Source organism: Rhinatrema bivittatum, chromosome 6, assembly GCF_901001135.1.
Source record: "Rhinatrema bivittatum chromosome 6, aRhiBiv1.1, whole genome shotgun sequence".
Taxonomy (NCBI): domain Eukaryota; kingdom Metazoa; phylum Chordata; class Amphibia; order Gymnophiona; family Rhinatrematidae; genus Rhinatrema; species Rhinatrema bivittatum.
The window spans coordinates 63351911-63367105 of NC_042620.1; the positions used below are offsets into that span (position 1 = coordinate 63351911).

Genomic DNA, 15195 nt, shown 5'->3' on the forward strand with positions numbered 1-15195 from the left:
TGATCACTGGTGCTAAGGTGGGCCCCCACCCGGACATTTGAGATGCTATCTGTTAAGGATGTGGACACTTGAGCCAAGGTAAGGTTGGTGCTACCACCAGGAGGGGATCCCTGTTGGTCCTTGTCATCGGGAGGTGGTGCAGGCAGAAAAGACCCAACTGGAGCTTCTCTTATACCAGCCCTCTTTCCCCACAGGTTGAGCCCTTGGGTGCTGGGGCCAGCAGGACATAGGCAGGGATCTTTCAAGGCATGGATCCAGAGGAGGAGGCTGAAGCAGCATCAGGCAGGCAGAAGTCGAGGCAGGTGGCAGACAGATGGATCTAGGAACAGGCTAGAGGTCAGGATAGGCAGTGAACAGGTGAAGACGGAGAAACAGGCTGGAGGTCAGGGCAGGCAGAGGTCAAGCAGAGTCAGATTACCAGGTGGAGGTCAGGCAGGCAGAGATAAGGCAGAGTTGGGTTACCAGGTGGGTTCAAAACCAGGAGGTCAGTCCAGAGGGGTGAGAAGCAGGAGGGCATGGAACAGGAGGCAAGGAGGAAAGCAGGAATGCAGGATCAGGAATCAAGGCTGGAACGTAGGATCAGGAGTCAAGGCTGGAATTCAGCATCAGGAGACAATACAGAACTCGCACTCTGAAGCAGAGCAGGACCCGTTGCTGAGGCGAAGTGCTGGAGTCAGGGCTGTGTATATATACCCACCCTGCATGACATCATCTTCATGGGCTGTGGGGAACTTTCCCACTATGGGCCCTTTAAATTGGGAGCAATGGCACGCACACATAGGGAGATGAGCACAGAGCCTGGGGTGGCAGCATGCCGAGCCGCGAGGGCAGGCTGCAACAGTGGTGGTCGGCGTTGGCCGCAGCGAGCGGCAACGGGGAAGAGCCGGTCTTGGAAGCCTCCCGGTATAGGTAAGGGAACCCGGCCGCAGGCGGCTGCAGCTGGGGATCATAACACTATCCATGTATGTGAGCACTAAGTTGAGAATAGCTCCCTCCCTCATGGGTTCCATTACCATTTCGTTGAACAGAGCCGCTTGCAGGGCATCCACATCACTCTACTTCTATTAGATTCCGCAGTATCTAACAGTAGACACTTTGGTTTCAAATTACTTTCAAAAGCACCCCTAGTTTCTAGTAGAACAAGTATTCTGAGTTTTTCAATTCAATAACAGACTTGGAAATTAGAATAATGGCTTCCTTATCTGATGCAGAGCTCTTGTAAAATGTCTCTGGTCAGTCTTGCATACAGGACAACATGTGCTTAGGAATTCTGTCCCCAAACAGGTAGCTGTAGCTCATCCCTCCCACAATTAACTAGATGAAACCAGTTTTTAGAACACCTCAGTGAATCATAGATTTTGATTTAAAATATTAGATAGCAAATGTCTTTCCACTTAGCCAGCAAACACTAAATTCAAGCAGTAATCCAGAGAAAAGACAGCAGGGAAAGAACAGTATCTAAATAAAAGCTTATATATATTTTTTTTTTTGTATAGCTTAATTCAACCTCCCACAACTACAGCTTACAGCACAGCAAACTTGCTAGCAATAACAACAATCTCAACTTTACAATGAAAAGAGCAAGGAAAAAGAAGTTAGAAGATAGTTTGATTAATTATGTATTCTTAAACATATCTGCTGCAGAGCAATCTGATGTCAATCACCATGCACAGCAGGAAAGTCACACTGAGGCACATAAGGTTCCTTGTAGGTAGCTTGGCCTTTGCTGTCTGAGTTATTCCTGTGGGCATGATATTCCTGCGCTATTTAATTCAGTCCACTGTCAGTTTGTTTGCAATCACCATCGCAGGCCAATTAGGGAAGACAGCATTGTGGTTGAAATTTCTCAAAGACTTTAATGGTGTCTCATCGTGGCTTCAGGCCGGTCAGCAACAATGACCTTCAGCTGTACTCTGATGCTTCAGAAGGTATCAGTTTTGAGTCTATTTTATTTTGGGGGATCTTGGTGCACAGCACATTGGCTAGACCACTGGACAGCAGGCGGCCTAACCAAGAACATCACATTTCTAGAACTTTTTCCCATCGTAGTCACTGTACACATTTGGGGCGAGGCACTCAGTTGTCAACAGGTGGTGCTATGATGTGATAACACAGTGGTAGTCCAATCAATAAACAAGCAGATTTCCAAGTGCCTCCTGGTGTCAGAGTTGCTGAGGGAATTTGTTTTATGCTGCTTGTGCATGAATATTGTGGCATAAGCAAAGCATGTTCCTGGAATGTGCAATGGGATAGCGGATTCTCTCTTGTTGCAACTGGTCCCTATTAAGGAAGCTGACACTGCGAGTGGAGTTAGTCAGCAGAAAGGTCCCAGAACAGCTACGGTTCTTTGGAACCAGACAGCACATGCGCACATGGAATGCCTACATCTGCAAATACATCAAAATGAAGGTGTTCCTTGTTGCGAACAACTGATCTGGGCACCGTATTCCAGAAGATATCTTGATTAGCTACACAATACATGCCGAACAGCAGGGATTGTCCAGGAACATGATTCGTTCACACCTAGCAGCCCTAGCATTTTTCTCAAAGATGGAAATGGGCTGTGCAGAACAGTATTTCACTATAAAAAGGATAGTGCTGGGCTGGGCCAGGGAGACCTTGCCAAGACATGACACTTGAAGACCATTGACTCACAACCTCCTGTTGCTGCTTTGGCATATTCTGCCCTTAGTGGCAGCCAACAAGTTCAAGACCAGGCTATTCTGGGTGGCCATTGGGCTAGCATTCTTTGGGGTTTTGCGTGTTAGCGAATTTATGGCACCAACATGGAACGCATCGTAGCAACGGGGCTTATTGTGGGAGAATGTCAGCATCTCGAATGACACTCTATCTCTGTGATTGAGACAGTCTAAGACTAATCAGTGGGCACATGGTCAGGTTATCACAAGACAGCAGTTAGAGGCTTAGTGACATGTCCTGTTGTGGCTGTGACTCTATACTTAAACTTACACCCAAAAGGGGTTGGTTTGCTCTTGCTTCATCGGGATAAATCCCCATTAAGCAGGTACCAGTACTCGATAGTTTTCAAGAAGACTTTGGTGAAAGCCAGACTGCAGAGTGAATATTTTGGCACTCACTCATTTCGCATTGGAGCCGCTTCCTGTGCCTCCACCACCGGCCTCCCACAGGCTGTCATACAGCAGATGGGACAATGGAGGTCCAGAGCTTTTGCATCATTCATTAGGCATGACAACGGTTCCCCTGCACTGGCACCGGGCAGGTTGCATACCAAACCTTAAGTTTTATCTCACTTGTAGTTGCTGTCCATAATCGTTCCACATGGATCATCAGCCACTCATTGATCATGCATGCCCTTAAAAGAGACATGAGCTGGAAATTTGAGCATGACCTTGGATTGTTAGAATAAGGCTGGGCTGTCAAGTCAAGGAGGCATGCATTGGCACAACTTTGGCCCCTGTTGCAGTCGGTAGGCATGGGTACTGTACTGCCAGACCTCCTTATCCACCTTGGAGGTAATGATTTGGAGAGTGGTGCAGGCCTCATTCTGCTGAATGCAATCAGGGACAATTTGAGCCTCATTGCCTCATCATGGCCATCCTCCAAAATCTGTTGATCCAAAATCATACCTTGGCAGCAAATGTTGAGCATTGGATAATGGAGAAAATACCATGCCAAGCTCAATCGGCAAGTAGCCAAGGCTCTACAGCACATGGGCAGTTATCATTAGGGATGTGAATCATTTTTTGACGATTTAAAATATCGTCCAATATATTTTAAATCATCAAAAATCGTTAGGGCCACGATACAATACCAATTCCCCCGATTTATCGTCAAAAAATCGTAAATCGGGGGAAGGGGGAGGGCAGGAAAACCGGCACACTAAAACCCCCTAAAACCCACCCCGACCCTTTAAATTAAATCCCCCACCCTCCCGAAACCCCCCCCAAATGCTTTAAATTACCTGGGGATCCAGCGGCGGTCCGGAACGGCGGCGGTCCGGAATGGCCCCCTCAATTGAATCGTGTTGTCTTCAGCCAGTGCCATTTTCCAAAATGGCGGCGCAAAATGGCAGCGGCCATAGACCAACACGATTTGACTGCAGGAGGTCGTTCCGGACACCCGCTGGACTTTTGGCAAGTCTTGTGGGGGTCAGGAGGCCCCCCCAAGCTGGCCAAACGTTCCTGGGGGTCCAGCGGGGGTCCGGGAGCGATTTCCTGCCGCAAATCGTTTTCCGTACGGAAAATGGCGCCGGCAGGAGATAGACTGCAGGAGATCATTCAGCGGGGGTTCCGGACCGCCGCTGAACGACCTCCTGCAGTCGATCTCCTGCTGGCGCCATTTTCCATACGGAAAACGATTCGCGGCAGGAAATCGCTCCCGGACCCCCGCTGGACCCCCAGGAACTTTTGGCCAGCTTGGGGGGGCCTCCTGACCCCCACAAGACTTGCCAAAAGTCCACCGGGGTCCGGAATGACCTCCTGCAGTTGAATCGTGTTGGTCTATGGCCGCTGCCATTTTGCGCCGCCATTTTGGAAAATGGCGCTGGCTGAAGGCAACACGATTCAATTGCAGGAGGCTGTTCTGGACCGCCGCCGTTTCAGACCGTCGCTGGATCCCCAGGTAATTTAAAGCACAGATGCAGCTTTGATTTCCTTAAGAGAAGCGGGACACGGGAGTTGGATAAACCTGTCTTACACAAACAGTGCAGTTAGCCACCTTTGGGCAAACTCAGCTGGAGCTAAGCTAATGAAATATATTAGGGAAAAAATTAAGTAGAGCAAGAAATAAGACCGCCGCCGTTCCGGACCGCCGCTGGATCCCCAGGTAATTTAAAGCATTTGGGGGGGGGGGGGGTTCGGGAGGGTGGGGGATTTAATTTAAAGGGTTGGGGGTGGGTTTTAGTGTGCCGGCTCATGATTTTAACGATTTTCACGATACTTTACACACCCAAACTGCAACAATAGGATTCCCTCCCCCTCCCAGCCGAAATCGATCGTTAAGACGATCGAGGACACGATTCACATCTCTAGTTATCATATGAGGCATGAATGGGTGGATGTGCACTGTGCAGAATTGCATGCTCCAGATGGAGTGCATTTGTCAAATATGGGAAATGATCTGTTTTTACAGGCTAGTCAGAGGTCCATTTGTTTGGATGATTGAGCTGTAGCCATTTTGTATAGGGGAGCTCATCATGTGTGGATAGAAAAGGTGTTTCCTGGCCCACCCAAGAAGAGATTCCTGTGGCAGCAGTGACTGAGTCCAGGAGAGGCTATTGAAACATGGCAGGTAATAGAAGGGATCAGGGAGGTGCCAGTAAAGAAGAGAGGGGTCTTGGGGCCACCTCACAATGTTTGGCCATGGATGGTGAATGTCAGGCCCAGAGATTGGCCCTTGATAGGTTGGGAGCTGGACACGTCTGGGAGGGGGTTCCGGTGAGGCCTGCTTTATGGTGGCCTGCCTGGGACCTCTCTGGTGAAGGTGGTCACGATGCCTGTTGGGGCTCGCATGGAGCGAGATCCCTCAGTTCTGCTTGGGCAGAGAGAATTGGAGCTTTCTGCACCTGCTTGGTGGTTGAGAGTAGGAAGTGGTGACAGGACTCAGCACCTAAATTAGACTCCCCTGTTAGGGTTCTCTAATAAAAAGCAGCAGCCATTTCATCCAAGTTATGTGCCATGCTTTCCTTCTGTGTGTAGTGTTGGGGCATCTAGCAGAGAAGGTGGGGGTGGGAGGAGAACCATGGGTGTCTGGGCTGCCCGGTTAATGGGCGGCCCTCCCAGCATAGATGTATAGCTGCCACTAATAACCGTATGCCCGCTGGTTTGGTTCTGATGGGAGGGGCTCCAATGGGGCCTGCTGCATGGCGACCTGTTCAGGACCTCTCGGGTGAAGGCGGTCACGATGCCTGTTGGGGTTCGCAGGAAGCGCTTGGGCAGAAAGAATTGGTACTATTGGCACCTGCCTGGTGGTTGAGAGTAGGCAGTGGTGACAGGACTTGGCGCCTAAATTAGGTTCCCCTATTAGGATCCTTTAATAAATGGCTGTGGCCATTTCATCCAAGTTATGGTCATGTTTTCCTTGTGTGTGGTGTTGGGGCATCTAGCTAGTAATGTGGGGGTGGGAGGAGAACCATCGGTGTCCAGTTCATATATATATATATATATATATATATATATATATATATATATATATATATATTAGCGTTAATAATATAGAGGCTCTGTAAGCCTCTCCTGCAATTGTCTGAATATAATATAATAATATAATAATAAAACAAATTAATTAAAAACTGTAAAACTGTGTACTTTTTTCAAATTGATAAATCAAATGCACATAAAACCATATGGCATACAAAAATCGTGAACATTGCATGAAGGAGACTATGTAAATGCATTCTGTAGCTGGCAGACATTGCCTTCTAAATTTTTAATCATGTTCAAGAAACAAAAAATATTGCTCAGTGGGTCCACTATGAAACCAGGTAGTTTGCATACAGCCAGGGCATATCATTAATTTTTACATAAAGTAATAACTGTAAAATAAAAAGGAGCCCTATCCAACAATTGCTTGTTAAATGATAATGAAGCAGATACTATTTTAAGAAAATGGCTTTAGCAGTGATTTTTCTTTTGCTTTCTCTTCAGTTTTTAAGCTGAACTACAGTGCCTCTGACACCTCCTGGGACAGAAAACGAGTTAAAAGCAGACTGAAGAAGTTCATTTCCCGCAGACCTTCACTGAAAACACTGCAAGAAAAAGGACTCATTAAAGGTGAGCACTAATTTTCATAGTTTTCCATTCATGAAACAAAATAGAAACCTGTTTTCTGTGATTTAGATGCTGAAAGGTACAGTCATACCTGGCTCCAATGAAGCCTAAATGATATCCCACACAAGGCCATTGCAAGGTGAGGGCAAACCTGCTGACCACCTGGGATCCTAATTGGGGAGGAGGAGTCCCCATTGCCTTTTTCTGTAAGCTTGTGAATCTGTAAGAATGTAAGCTCAAAAAAGAAAGGGGGCTCTGAAAGCAATACTTGTGCTCAGCCCTGAGATGTCCAGCCATTGCCCTGATCCCTTTCTCTCCTCTTCCCTTTCCTCCCCCTCCATCAACATACATCCATACTTAAAACTGCTTCTCTGCATATATTGAAGATCTTCGCATATTTTTGGAAGCAGAGTCAATGCATCTTTTGTTATAAAAGGTTTTGCCCCATCAGACTTTGCACTATAGGGATAAACTGAACATAATCTACTTTTCCTGAGTTTCTTTTACTTGACATGTATGACAGGAGAGCATTTTTGTTTGTAGGATGATAGACTCTTTACAATTATACTTATTAGCATCTTACAGCTTAGTTCAAAATGATTACTAAAGACAGAAATATTGAGGTCAATATTCAGAGAGTTTGTCCAGCTAAGTTCAGAACATAGTCAGACAAACTGTGGATTCCCACCACTCTGCACACCTCCATTTTATCTGGATAACTTCAACCACATACACACAAGTTAGGTAGAGAGTGCATCAAGCTAAGTAGAGAGTGCATTGTACAAATAAATTCCTCTTGTAACTTTCATCGATTCAAACAGCAGAAAATCTTCAGTGATGTCAGCTTTGCTGTTTGTTCCTCCTACAGTGTATGTAAACCCCCCGAAACCTACCTGACCACCCAAACCCCATTCTGAGTTTAAAGTGCTCCCTCTTTCAATGGTATAACTAGTAGAGTGACATATTGTTCTCGTTCTTTCTCTTTCTCACCTTTTACCTGGTAATGCAACCTGCGGTGCATGAAGCAAAAAATAGCACCCATGATAAAAAAGGGGGCGCTATTTCCACTATGTTTATAGCATTTTGATAAATCTAGGCCTAGGTCATATATTAAAAAAAATTACAATACTGAATCAAATTGTCTTATTTTTCAAATAGAAACAGTAAAGTTAAGGTGCATGGAAAACTTCCCAATATATCAGTAAGTATTTGTCCAGTGATGAAAACCATAATTAAAATTTAGTTGGTCAGCTCTGTGCAAGACTTTTAGATCTTTATGGCTCTGCTCTGCAATGCAGGAGTTTTAAATGGTCTTCTTAAAGGACCTTGGAAGGTGTTATTTCTGGGATCTTCAATGGTCTTAGCAGTCTTTCTTTTCCAGGACCTGCAAAATAAGTAGAAGAGAACAGCACATAACACAAAACAGCACAGCAATTGTGATAATAACTAGGGGTGATAATTCATTTGCAGTAAAATAGGAAAGAAAGATGATATTTTCAATTTCATTGCATTAAAAAAAAAAGAAAGAAAATCCATGAAATTGTGTTTGGTTTGTCCTATCATTTGTTTTGGAGGGTGGGTTAAAACAACGTACCTTAAAAAAAAACAAAAACACCCCCAACCCTTTCCATTTATTTAAATATAAAGCCCCCCACCAGAAAAGCTACCACTCTCCCTCTTGACACCCCCAAGGACTCACCCAAACTCTGTTGTGGTCTACTATTAAATCTCATGGTAAATATCAACTTATCTTGATATCCAGATAAGTTGTTTTTCATAAGATTTACCAACACAAACTCAGTTTGACATTTTACAGATCGGGATTACTATCAAGTGCAACATTTTGGGCCAGTTTAGTACATATATAAAAAATTCTCTTTTGTGTGGAATGGCGATTATGAAATTTGTTAATTATTTTGATAACTAATTTTTATATGCAACAACAATTTTTCTTAATTTTTTTTTTCTAAAACCATGTTTTTGTGGAACTGTGATTTCTAAATTTAGTTGGTCAGTGGTCAGTTAATTATAATATCTAAGACAAACAACTGTAACCAGGATGGTACCATAAATTGTTTGAGTATCAGTCAAACACTGTTCACTGTTATATATTGAATGATAATGCAGTAAGCAGTTTATCTACAATAACATTGAATTTTATGAGGTGATTTTTTTCTATTTATATGAAATGTAATCACTCAAAGAAAGAAGATAAATCTTCAAGCGTCCCCTGTTTTAAAAATTATTTCACACCTGAGCTGGGAGGAGGAAAGGACCTCAGAATGAATCCTAAACTGCTGACGCTTGAATAAAATTCAACAATTCAATCACAAGTTAAAAAAAACTTTCCTGTTAAACCATTTGATCATATTTTGTAATATTCAAATATTTATTTTCTTCATATCGTCCGGTACTGAAGGATCCGATGGTTCAGGAGTCCGAGAGTGGTATCTAGACAAAACAAGAGGCTTCAGCAATGACACATGGAAAACGTCATGTATGCGCATGGAGGAGGGTAGGTGTAGTCGGTACGAGACTGCTCCCACTCGTTCGGCGACTCGGAAAGGCCCACAGAATCTCGGGGCTAGTCTTCGAGACGGGATTCGTAGCTATAGATTTTTAGTGCTAAGCCAGACGCGGTCTCCTGGGAGGAAGATAGGCGCTGGCTGATGATGCCTATCCGCCCACTTCTTGGCGGACTGGGCGGCTTTACAGAGCTTTCCCTGGATAGAGGTCCATAAGGAAAGAAGCTGGTGGGCTGAAAGTTGCACTGCCGGGAGTGCACTAGGTTCAGGCGAAGGCAAGGGCGGTCGAAGTTGCTTCCCATACACAACGAGGAAAGGTGAACTTCCAGTAGCGTCATGCGTATGATTATTACTCACGTGGGCGGAGTTCTCATATAACTTGGCCCAATTACCTTGTCGTTCATTCACGAACGAACGGAGAAAGGTTTTTAAGGTTCCTTTAGTCCGTTCCATTTGCCCATTACTCTGGGGATGGAACGCAGATTAAAGACTAAGTTGCACACTGAAGCGTTTGCAAAGTGCTTTCCAATATCGAGCAGTAAACTGTGGTCCTCAATCTGAGACTATATCCTGCGGGAGACCGTGAAGTCTAAAGATATGCTGAGCAAAGAGATTGGCTAAGTCAGGTGCAGAAGGCAACTTTGGCAAGGGGACAAAGTGTGCCATCTTGGAGAATCGTTCTACGGTCACCCAAATGACCGAATTACATCCTGAGATGGGAAAGTCCACGACAAAGTTGGTGGAGATGTGTGTCCAAGGCTCCACCGGGATGGGTAATGGTTGTAACAGGCCCCTGGGCCTCCCGATGAGCAGCTTCTGAACTGCGCAGGTACGGCAAGAGCCCACAAAGGCTTGGACATCCTGTCTCACCGTCGGCCACCAGTAGAAACTGTTCAACAGGTCTAAGGTCCCTTTACAGCCAGAATGGCCCCCAGTGAGGGAGTCATGGGCCCAAGTGAGGACTGCTCTTCGGGAGCGACGTGGAACGACGGTCTTTCCTTGGGAGGACACCAAAGTTGCTGTGAGGCTCACTTTCACAGGATTCAAGATGTACTGGGGAGTGTCAGAAGTCTCTTCAACCTCAGAGGAGTGCAAGAGCGCGTCGGCTCGAACATTCTTAGAGCCGGGTCCATAGTGTAGAATAAAGTTAAACCGATCAAAAAACAGAGACCATCAGGCTTGCCTTGGGTTCAGGCGTTGTGCTTGCTTCAAGAATGCTAAGTTTTTGTGGTCGGTATAAATTGTAACCGGATGGTTGGCCCCCTCCAACCACTGTCTCCATTCCTCCAGGGCAAGTTTCACGGCTAGTAACTCTTTATCACCAACACAGTAGTTGCTTTCTGCCGGCGAGAATTTCTTCGAGAAATATGAAACAGGGTAGCAATTGTCCAGAATCAGAGTACTGGATCAGCATGGCCCTCACGGCCACATTGAAGGCATCGACTACCACCACAAAGGGCCGGCTGGGGTCAGGATGACGAAGGCAGGTGTCCAACAAGAACGCTTCTTTGAGGGCCTCGAAGGCTTGGCAGGCGGGAACAGGCCAATCCACCATGTTGGCCCCCTTTCGGGTGAGGGCAGCCAATGGGGCCACAATACGGGAGTAATTAGGAATAAAGTGACGGTAGAAATTGCAAAAGCCGAGGAAGTGTTGCAACGCTTTGAGACATCTCGGCCAGGGCCAATTCTTAATTGCTGCCACTTTCTCAGGATCCATTTGGAAGCCTGTTGCAGAGATTATGTAGCCCAGGAACGGCAGGGACGTCTTCTCGAAACTACATTTTTCAAGTTTCGCGTACAGACTATGCTCCCTAAGTATTTGGAGCACTTGACGGACATGCTGATGGTGTGAAGACAGCTCCTGGGAGTAGACTAGCACATCGTCGAGGTAGACGATTATGCAGGTGTTCAGAAGGTCCCATAACACCTCATTCATAAGGTGCTGGAACACCGCTGGAGCATTACATAAGCCAAAAGGTATCACAAGATATTCGTAACGCCCATCTCTGGTATTAAAAGTGGTTTTCCACTCGTCTCCAGGACGAATTCTGACTAAGTTGTAAGCACCTCGTAAGTCCAACTTTGTGAAAATCTTCGCTCCCTGGAGCCTATCGAGGAGCTCCGGGATTAGCAGGAGCAGGTAACGATCCCACTTGGTAATAGAATTTAGGCCTCGATAGTCTATACACGGTCTCAGCGAGACATCCTTCTTGCTGACAAAGAAGAAGCCTGCCCCTGCAGGCGACTTGGATGGGCGAATAAACCCCTTGGCCAGATTCTCTGAAATATACTCAGACATGGCCCGGGTTTCAGGTAATGATAAGGGATATACCCTTCCTCGGGGGGGCATAGTTCCAGGTAGCAGGTCTATAGCGCAGTCATACGGGCGATGCTGTGGAAGGATCTCAGCCTTGGTCTTGGAAAAAACATCCGTAAAGTCCTCATAAGGTGCAGGAGGACCTAGGGCAGAGTGCATCAACGGAAGTCCGGGAGCCTTAGGCACTTTCATACAGTTGGCTAGACAGAAAGGGCTCCACTTGACAATCTGTGGAGTATCCCACTGAATCATGGGCGAGTGCTTCTGTAACCACGGCAACCCTAGCACCACAGGGTGGACAGCCTTATCCAATACTTGGAAGGCTATCTCCTCCAAATGGATCACCCTGGTGCTGACAGTAATGGGTGCCATGGACATCACGATAGGTCCTGGAAGGAGCGTCCCCTGGATGGAGGTAATTCGTAACGGGACCTCCCATCTATGCGTAGGGATTCGCAACTGGGAGACTAAGTCCTGCAGGATGAAATTACCCCCAGCTCCAGAATCCAGGAACGCGATCGTCTCAATGGATCCTCCAAGGTATTCCAGGGTAACAGGCATGGTACATTGAGGAGCTGTAACACAGCCTAGGAGGAGCTCCTCCCGACCTCCTAGGCTTTGGCGTTTTCCGCACGCTTCTGGCAGCATGCCAAGAAATGGCCCTTCTGGCCACAATACAAGCACAATTTCAACGAACGGCGATGTTGCCTCTCTTCTGAAGAGAGCGGGGCCCATTTCAGCTGCATGGGTGTGCAGGTGGGAGCATCTGAACGAGAAGTCTTAGGAGAAGACATGGATCTCGCTGACACAGAAGCAGGTCTGTGGCGGGAGGAGTGCTGCTCCTTGGCCCGTTGTTGTAGGCGGCGGTCAATGCGGGCAGCCATCTCTATCAAGGCATTGAGGTCCTCCGGCAGATCTCGGGCAGGAATCTCATCCTTTATGTGTCCGGAAAGGCCCTCCAAGAAGATGGCCTTAAGACTACCATCTTGCCAACCTACTTCATGGGCTAAAGTCCGGAATTCCATAGCATAATCTGCCAAGGAGCGAGCCCCCTGACGGAGCTGCAGCAGTTCAGATGTAGCCGTAGCTACTCGGGCTGGTTCATCAAAAGCCTGTCGGAAGTTTGAGATGAACTGTTGTAAGTCCATTAGCGAGGAATCATTGTGTTCCCAAAGGGAAGAGGCCCATATTAAGGCTTTCCCATCAAGCAGGGACAGGATATAGGCTACTTTCACCTCATCCGAGGGGAACTGCCGAGGCAACAGGGAGAACCGTATGAAACATTGGTTCAGAAAGCCGCGGCAGGTCCTTAAATCTCCAGTGTAATGAGAGGGTGCCGGCAGCTGAGTCACCGAAGATTCTTGATCCTCGGGTGCTGGTTCTGAGGCGGACAGGGCCCTGGCATCCAATCAGGCAGATAATTCCCCTACCGAACCAGTAAGGACCTCGAGGTACTGTTGTTGATACTGCAGCTGCTGGGCCAACCCTGGCAGGTCCAGGGGGACAGGCGCATCCGCCGAGTCCATGGCCTTGCAATCTGTTATGGAGTCTTAATTTAGTGGACCCTTGGGCCAACTTGCAAGAGACTGGGAAAGGTATTCAATGTGTCTGGTACACCGCAGGCCAGGAGGCAGATGTTCAGGCAGGACGTAGAGGTGTTCCTCACCCTGGAAGCTGGTGCTCCCCCGGGAGGCGCCCATAGGAGCCCAGCTGCTGGGACTTAGGTGGATTCACCCTTGGAAGCCGAAGCCCCCCCAGGAGGAGCCCATTGGGGCCTGGCCGCTGGGACTTAGGCGGGTTGATGATCAGGACCGAGAACTGGAACCAGACTAGAACAGTAGACAGGAACTGTAGCAAGACTCGGATACTAGAACCAGGCAGGAACTGTAGCAAGACTCGGGAACTGGAACAAGGCAGGAACTGTAGCAAGACTCGGGTACTGGAACCAGGCAGGAACTGTAGCAAGACTCGGGTACTGGAACCAGGCAGGAACTGTAGCAGGCAAGCAGGAACCAAGCAGGTACTGGAGCTGGCAAGCAGGAACCAAGCAAGTACTGTAGCAGGCAAGCAGGAACGGAGCGAGTACCAAGGCAGCTCACTCCAGGGCACGGAGCAACAGGGAACCGGAAGGTAAACCCGTTGCAAGGCAAAGACTGAGTGTCCGCAGCCGGCTTATCAAGGCTGTGGCGTCTGACGTCAGGAACTGGGCGGAGTCACCACTGGCGGGAAAAGGCCTAGAAAAGCGCCCAAGTGGCGCGCGCGCTCGCCTAGAGGCAGGGCGTCCATGGGAGGCTTCCCGGCAGCGTGGCCCTCGCAGGGACGCCACCGAACAGGCCGTGAACTAGGCCAACAAAATCGGGAACATGTCCAAGAACATGGAGGTAAGGGTCTGGTTGCGGCGCTCGCGGCCAGAACATTAACATGTGTGACAGACATTTTTGCACACATTAGAGTGGTACAGTGAGTATTGAAACAGTATCAATAAATTATTTTGTGATATCAAAACCACCCTGTAGGCACTTCAAATTCCATCATGTCACTGCAAGGAAAGGTTAGAGGACGGAATGGCAAAGGTAGAGGATTTGCTGCAGAGCTATCCCAACCTGTAGAAGGTACTAATAGCTGTGAGAAAAAAGTTATTCCAGCCCCTAAACATACAAGAGACATTTCTATCCAGAGAATGCTAGCAGTGGAAGTCAGCTCAAGCTAGAGGAAATTGAAATGTAAAGAGCATACCACAGCTGCTTATTCCTCTCCCACTTGCTTTAGAGCATGGGGAAATGGCTGGAGAGCCATTTGAGGCTGGTATTAGCAGGGTAGGTGCATGGACATGGGCAGAAGAAGTGGAACAACTAAAACCAGCAGCACTTTCCTCTATAGTTATAACTTCTGAGGCATTGGAGGTACTATTTCAACAGATGATTCTAAGGAACAATCTTGTCTGGGATTTCATGAATCAGAAAATGAAGAACTAGTAACTGAAGAAAATTTGAGAAGTTTTGTCAGTAGAATCTTATCCTCCAGTGAGGCAATGGGGGAGATATATGATACTGATGGTATTAAGAGCATCCCCCAGGAAGATCAAGTAGTGCAGGTAGAAAGTGTGAGTGATCCCCCTTGTCTTTTTCCTCACGGTACATCCTCAATCACAACTCTAATGCCAGCAAATGCTCCCAAGGACAGATAGAAAAGATTACATAAGACATACCTGACCTGAATTCACTATAAATTGAGGTAGGGCCCACTTTTTTCAGTCCATTCACTGTAGTAAAACCATCAATACAGGGAAGATACTGGGGCATTTTACTAATGCTGGAATGTAGGATCACCTGCAGAAACATTACCTGCAAGCCCTGGCATCTAGAGAGGGTGGCAGTACTAGCAAGGAGACCTCTTCTGCCACTCAAAGCAAAAGCCAGAGAAAAGGGTCTGAAAAAGAGAGAACATTTACCCAATATGATCCTATGGCCCCTTCCACCAGTCAGGTGGCAAGCCAGCAGCCCCCTGCCATGTGTCTGTAGTAGCAATGCACCATAGAGGAAATGGGATGGTGTTCCAAATCACTGTCCAGGGAAAAGAGGCAGGCAGCATTGAAAATAATAAT

At 47.2% G+C, this 15195-nt stretch overlaps 1 protein-coding gene across 1 annotated transcript in view; it reads left to right on the forward strand.

Annotated features, from left to right (window-relative positions):
* Positions 1-15195, forward strand: part of ARHGAP15 (Rho GTPase activating protein 15) — a 1536288-nt gene that overhangs the window by 821746 nt on the left and 699347 nt on the right. Inside the window, exon 10 of the mRNA XM_029605409.1 lies at positions 6627-6752. Within this exon, the coding sequence (XP_029461269.1) occupies positions 6627-6752 (126 nt within the window). The remainder of the gene's footprint in view (positions 1-6626; positions 6753-15195) is intronic.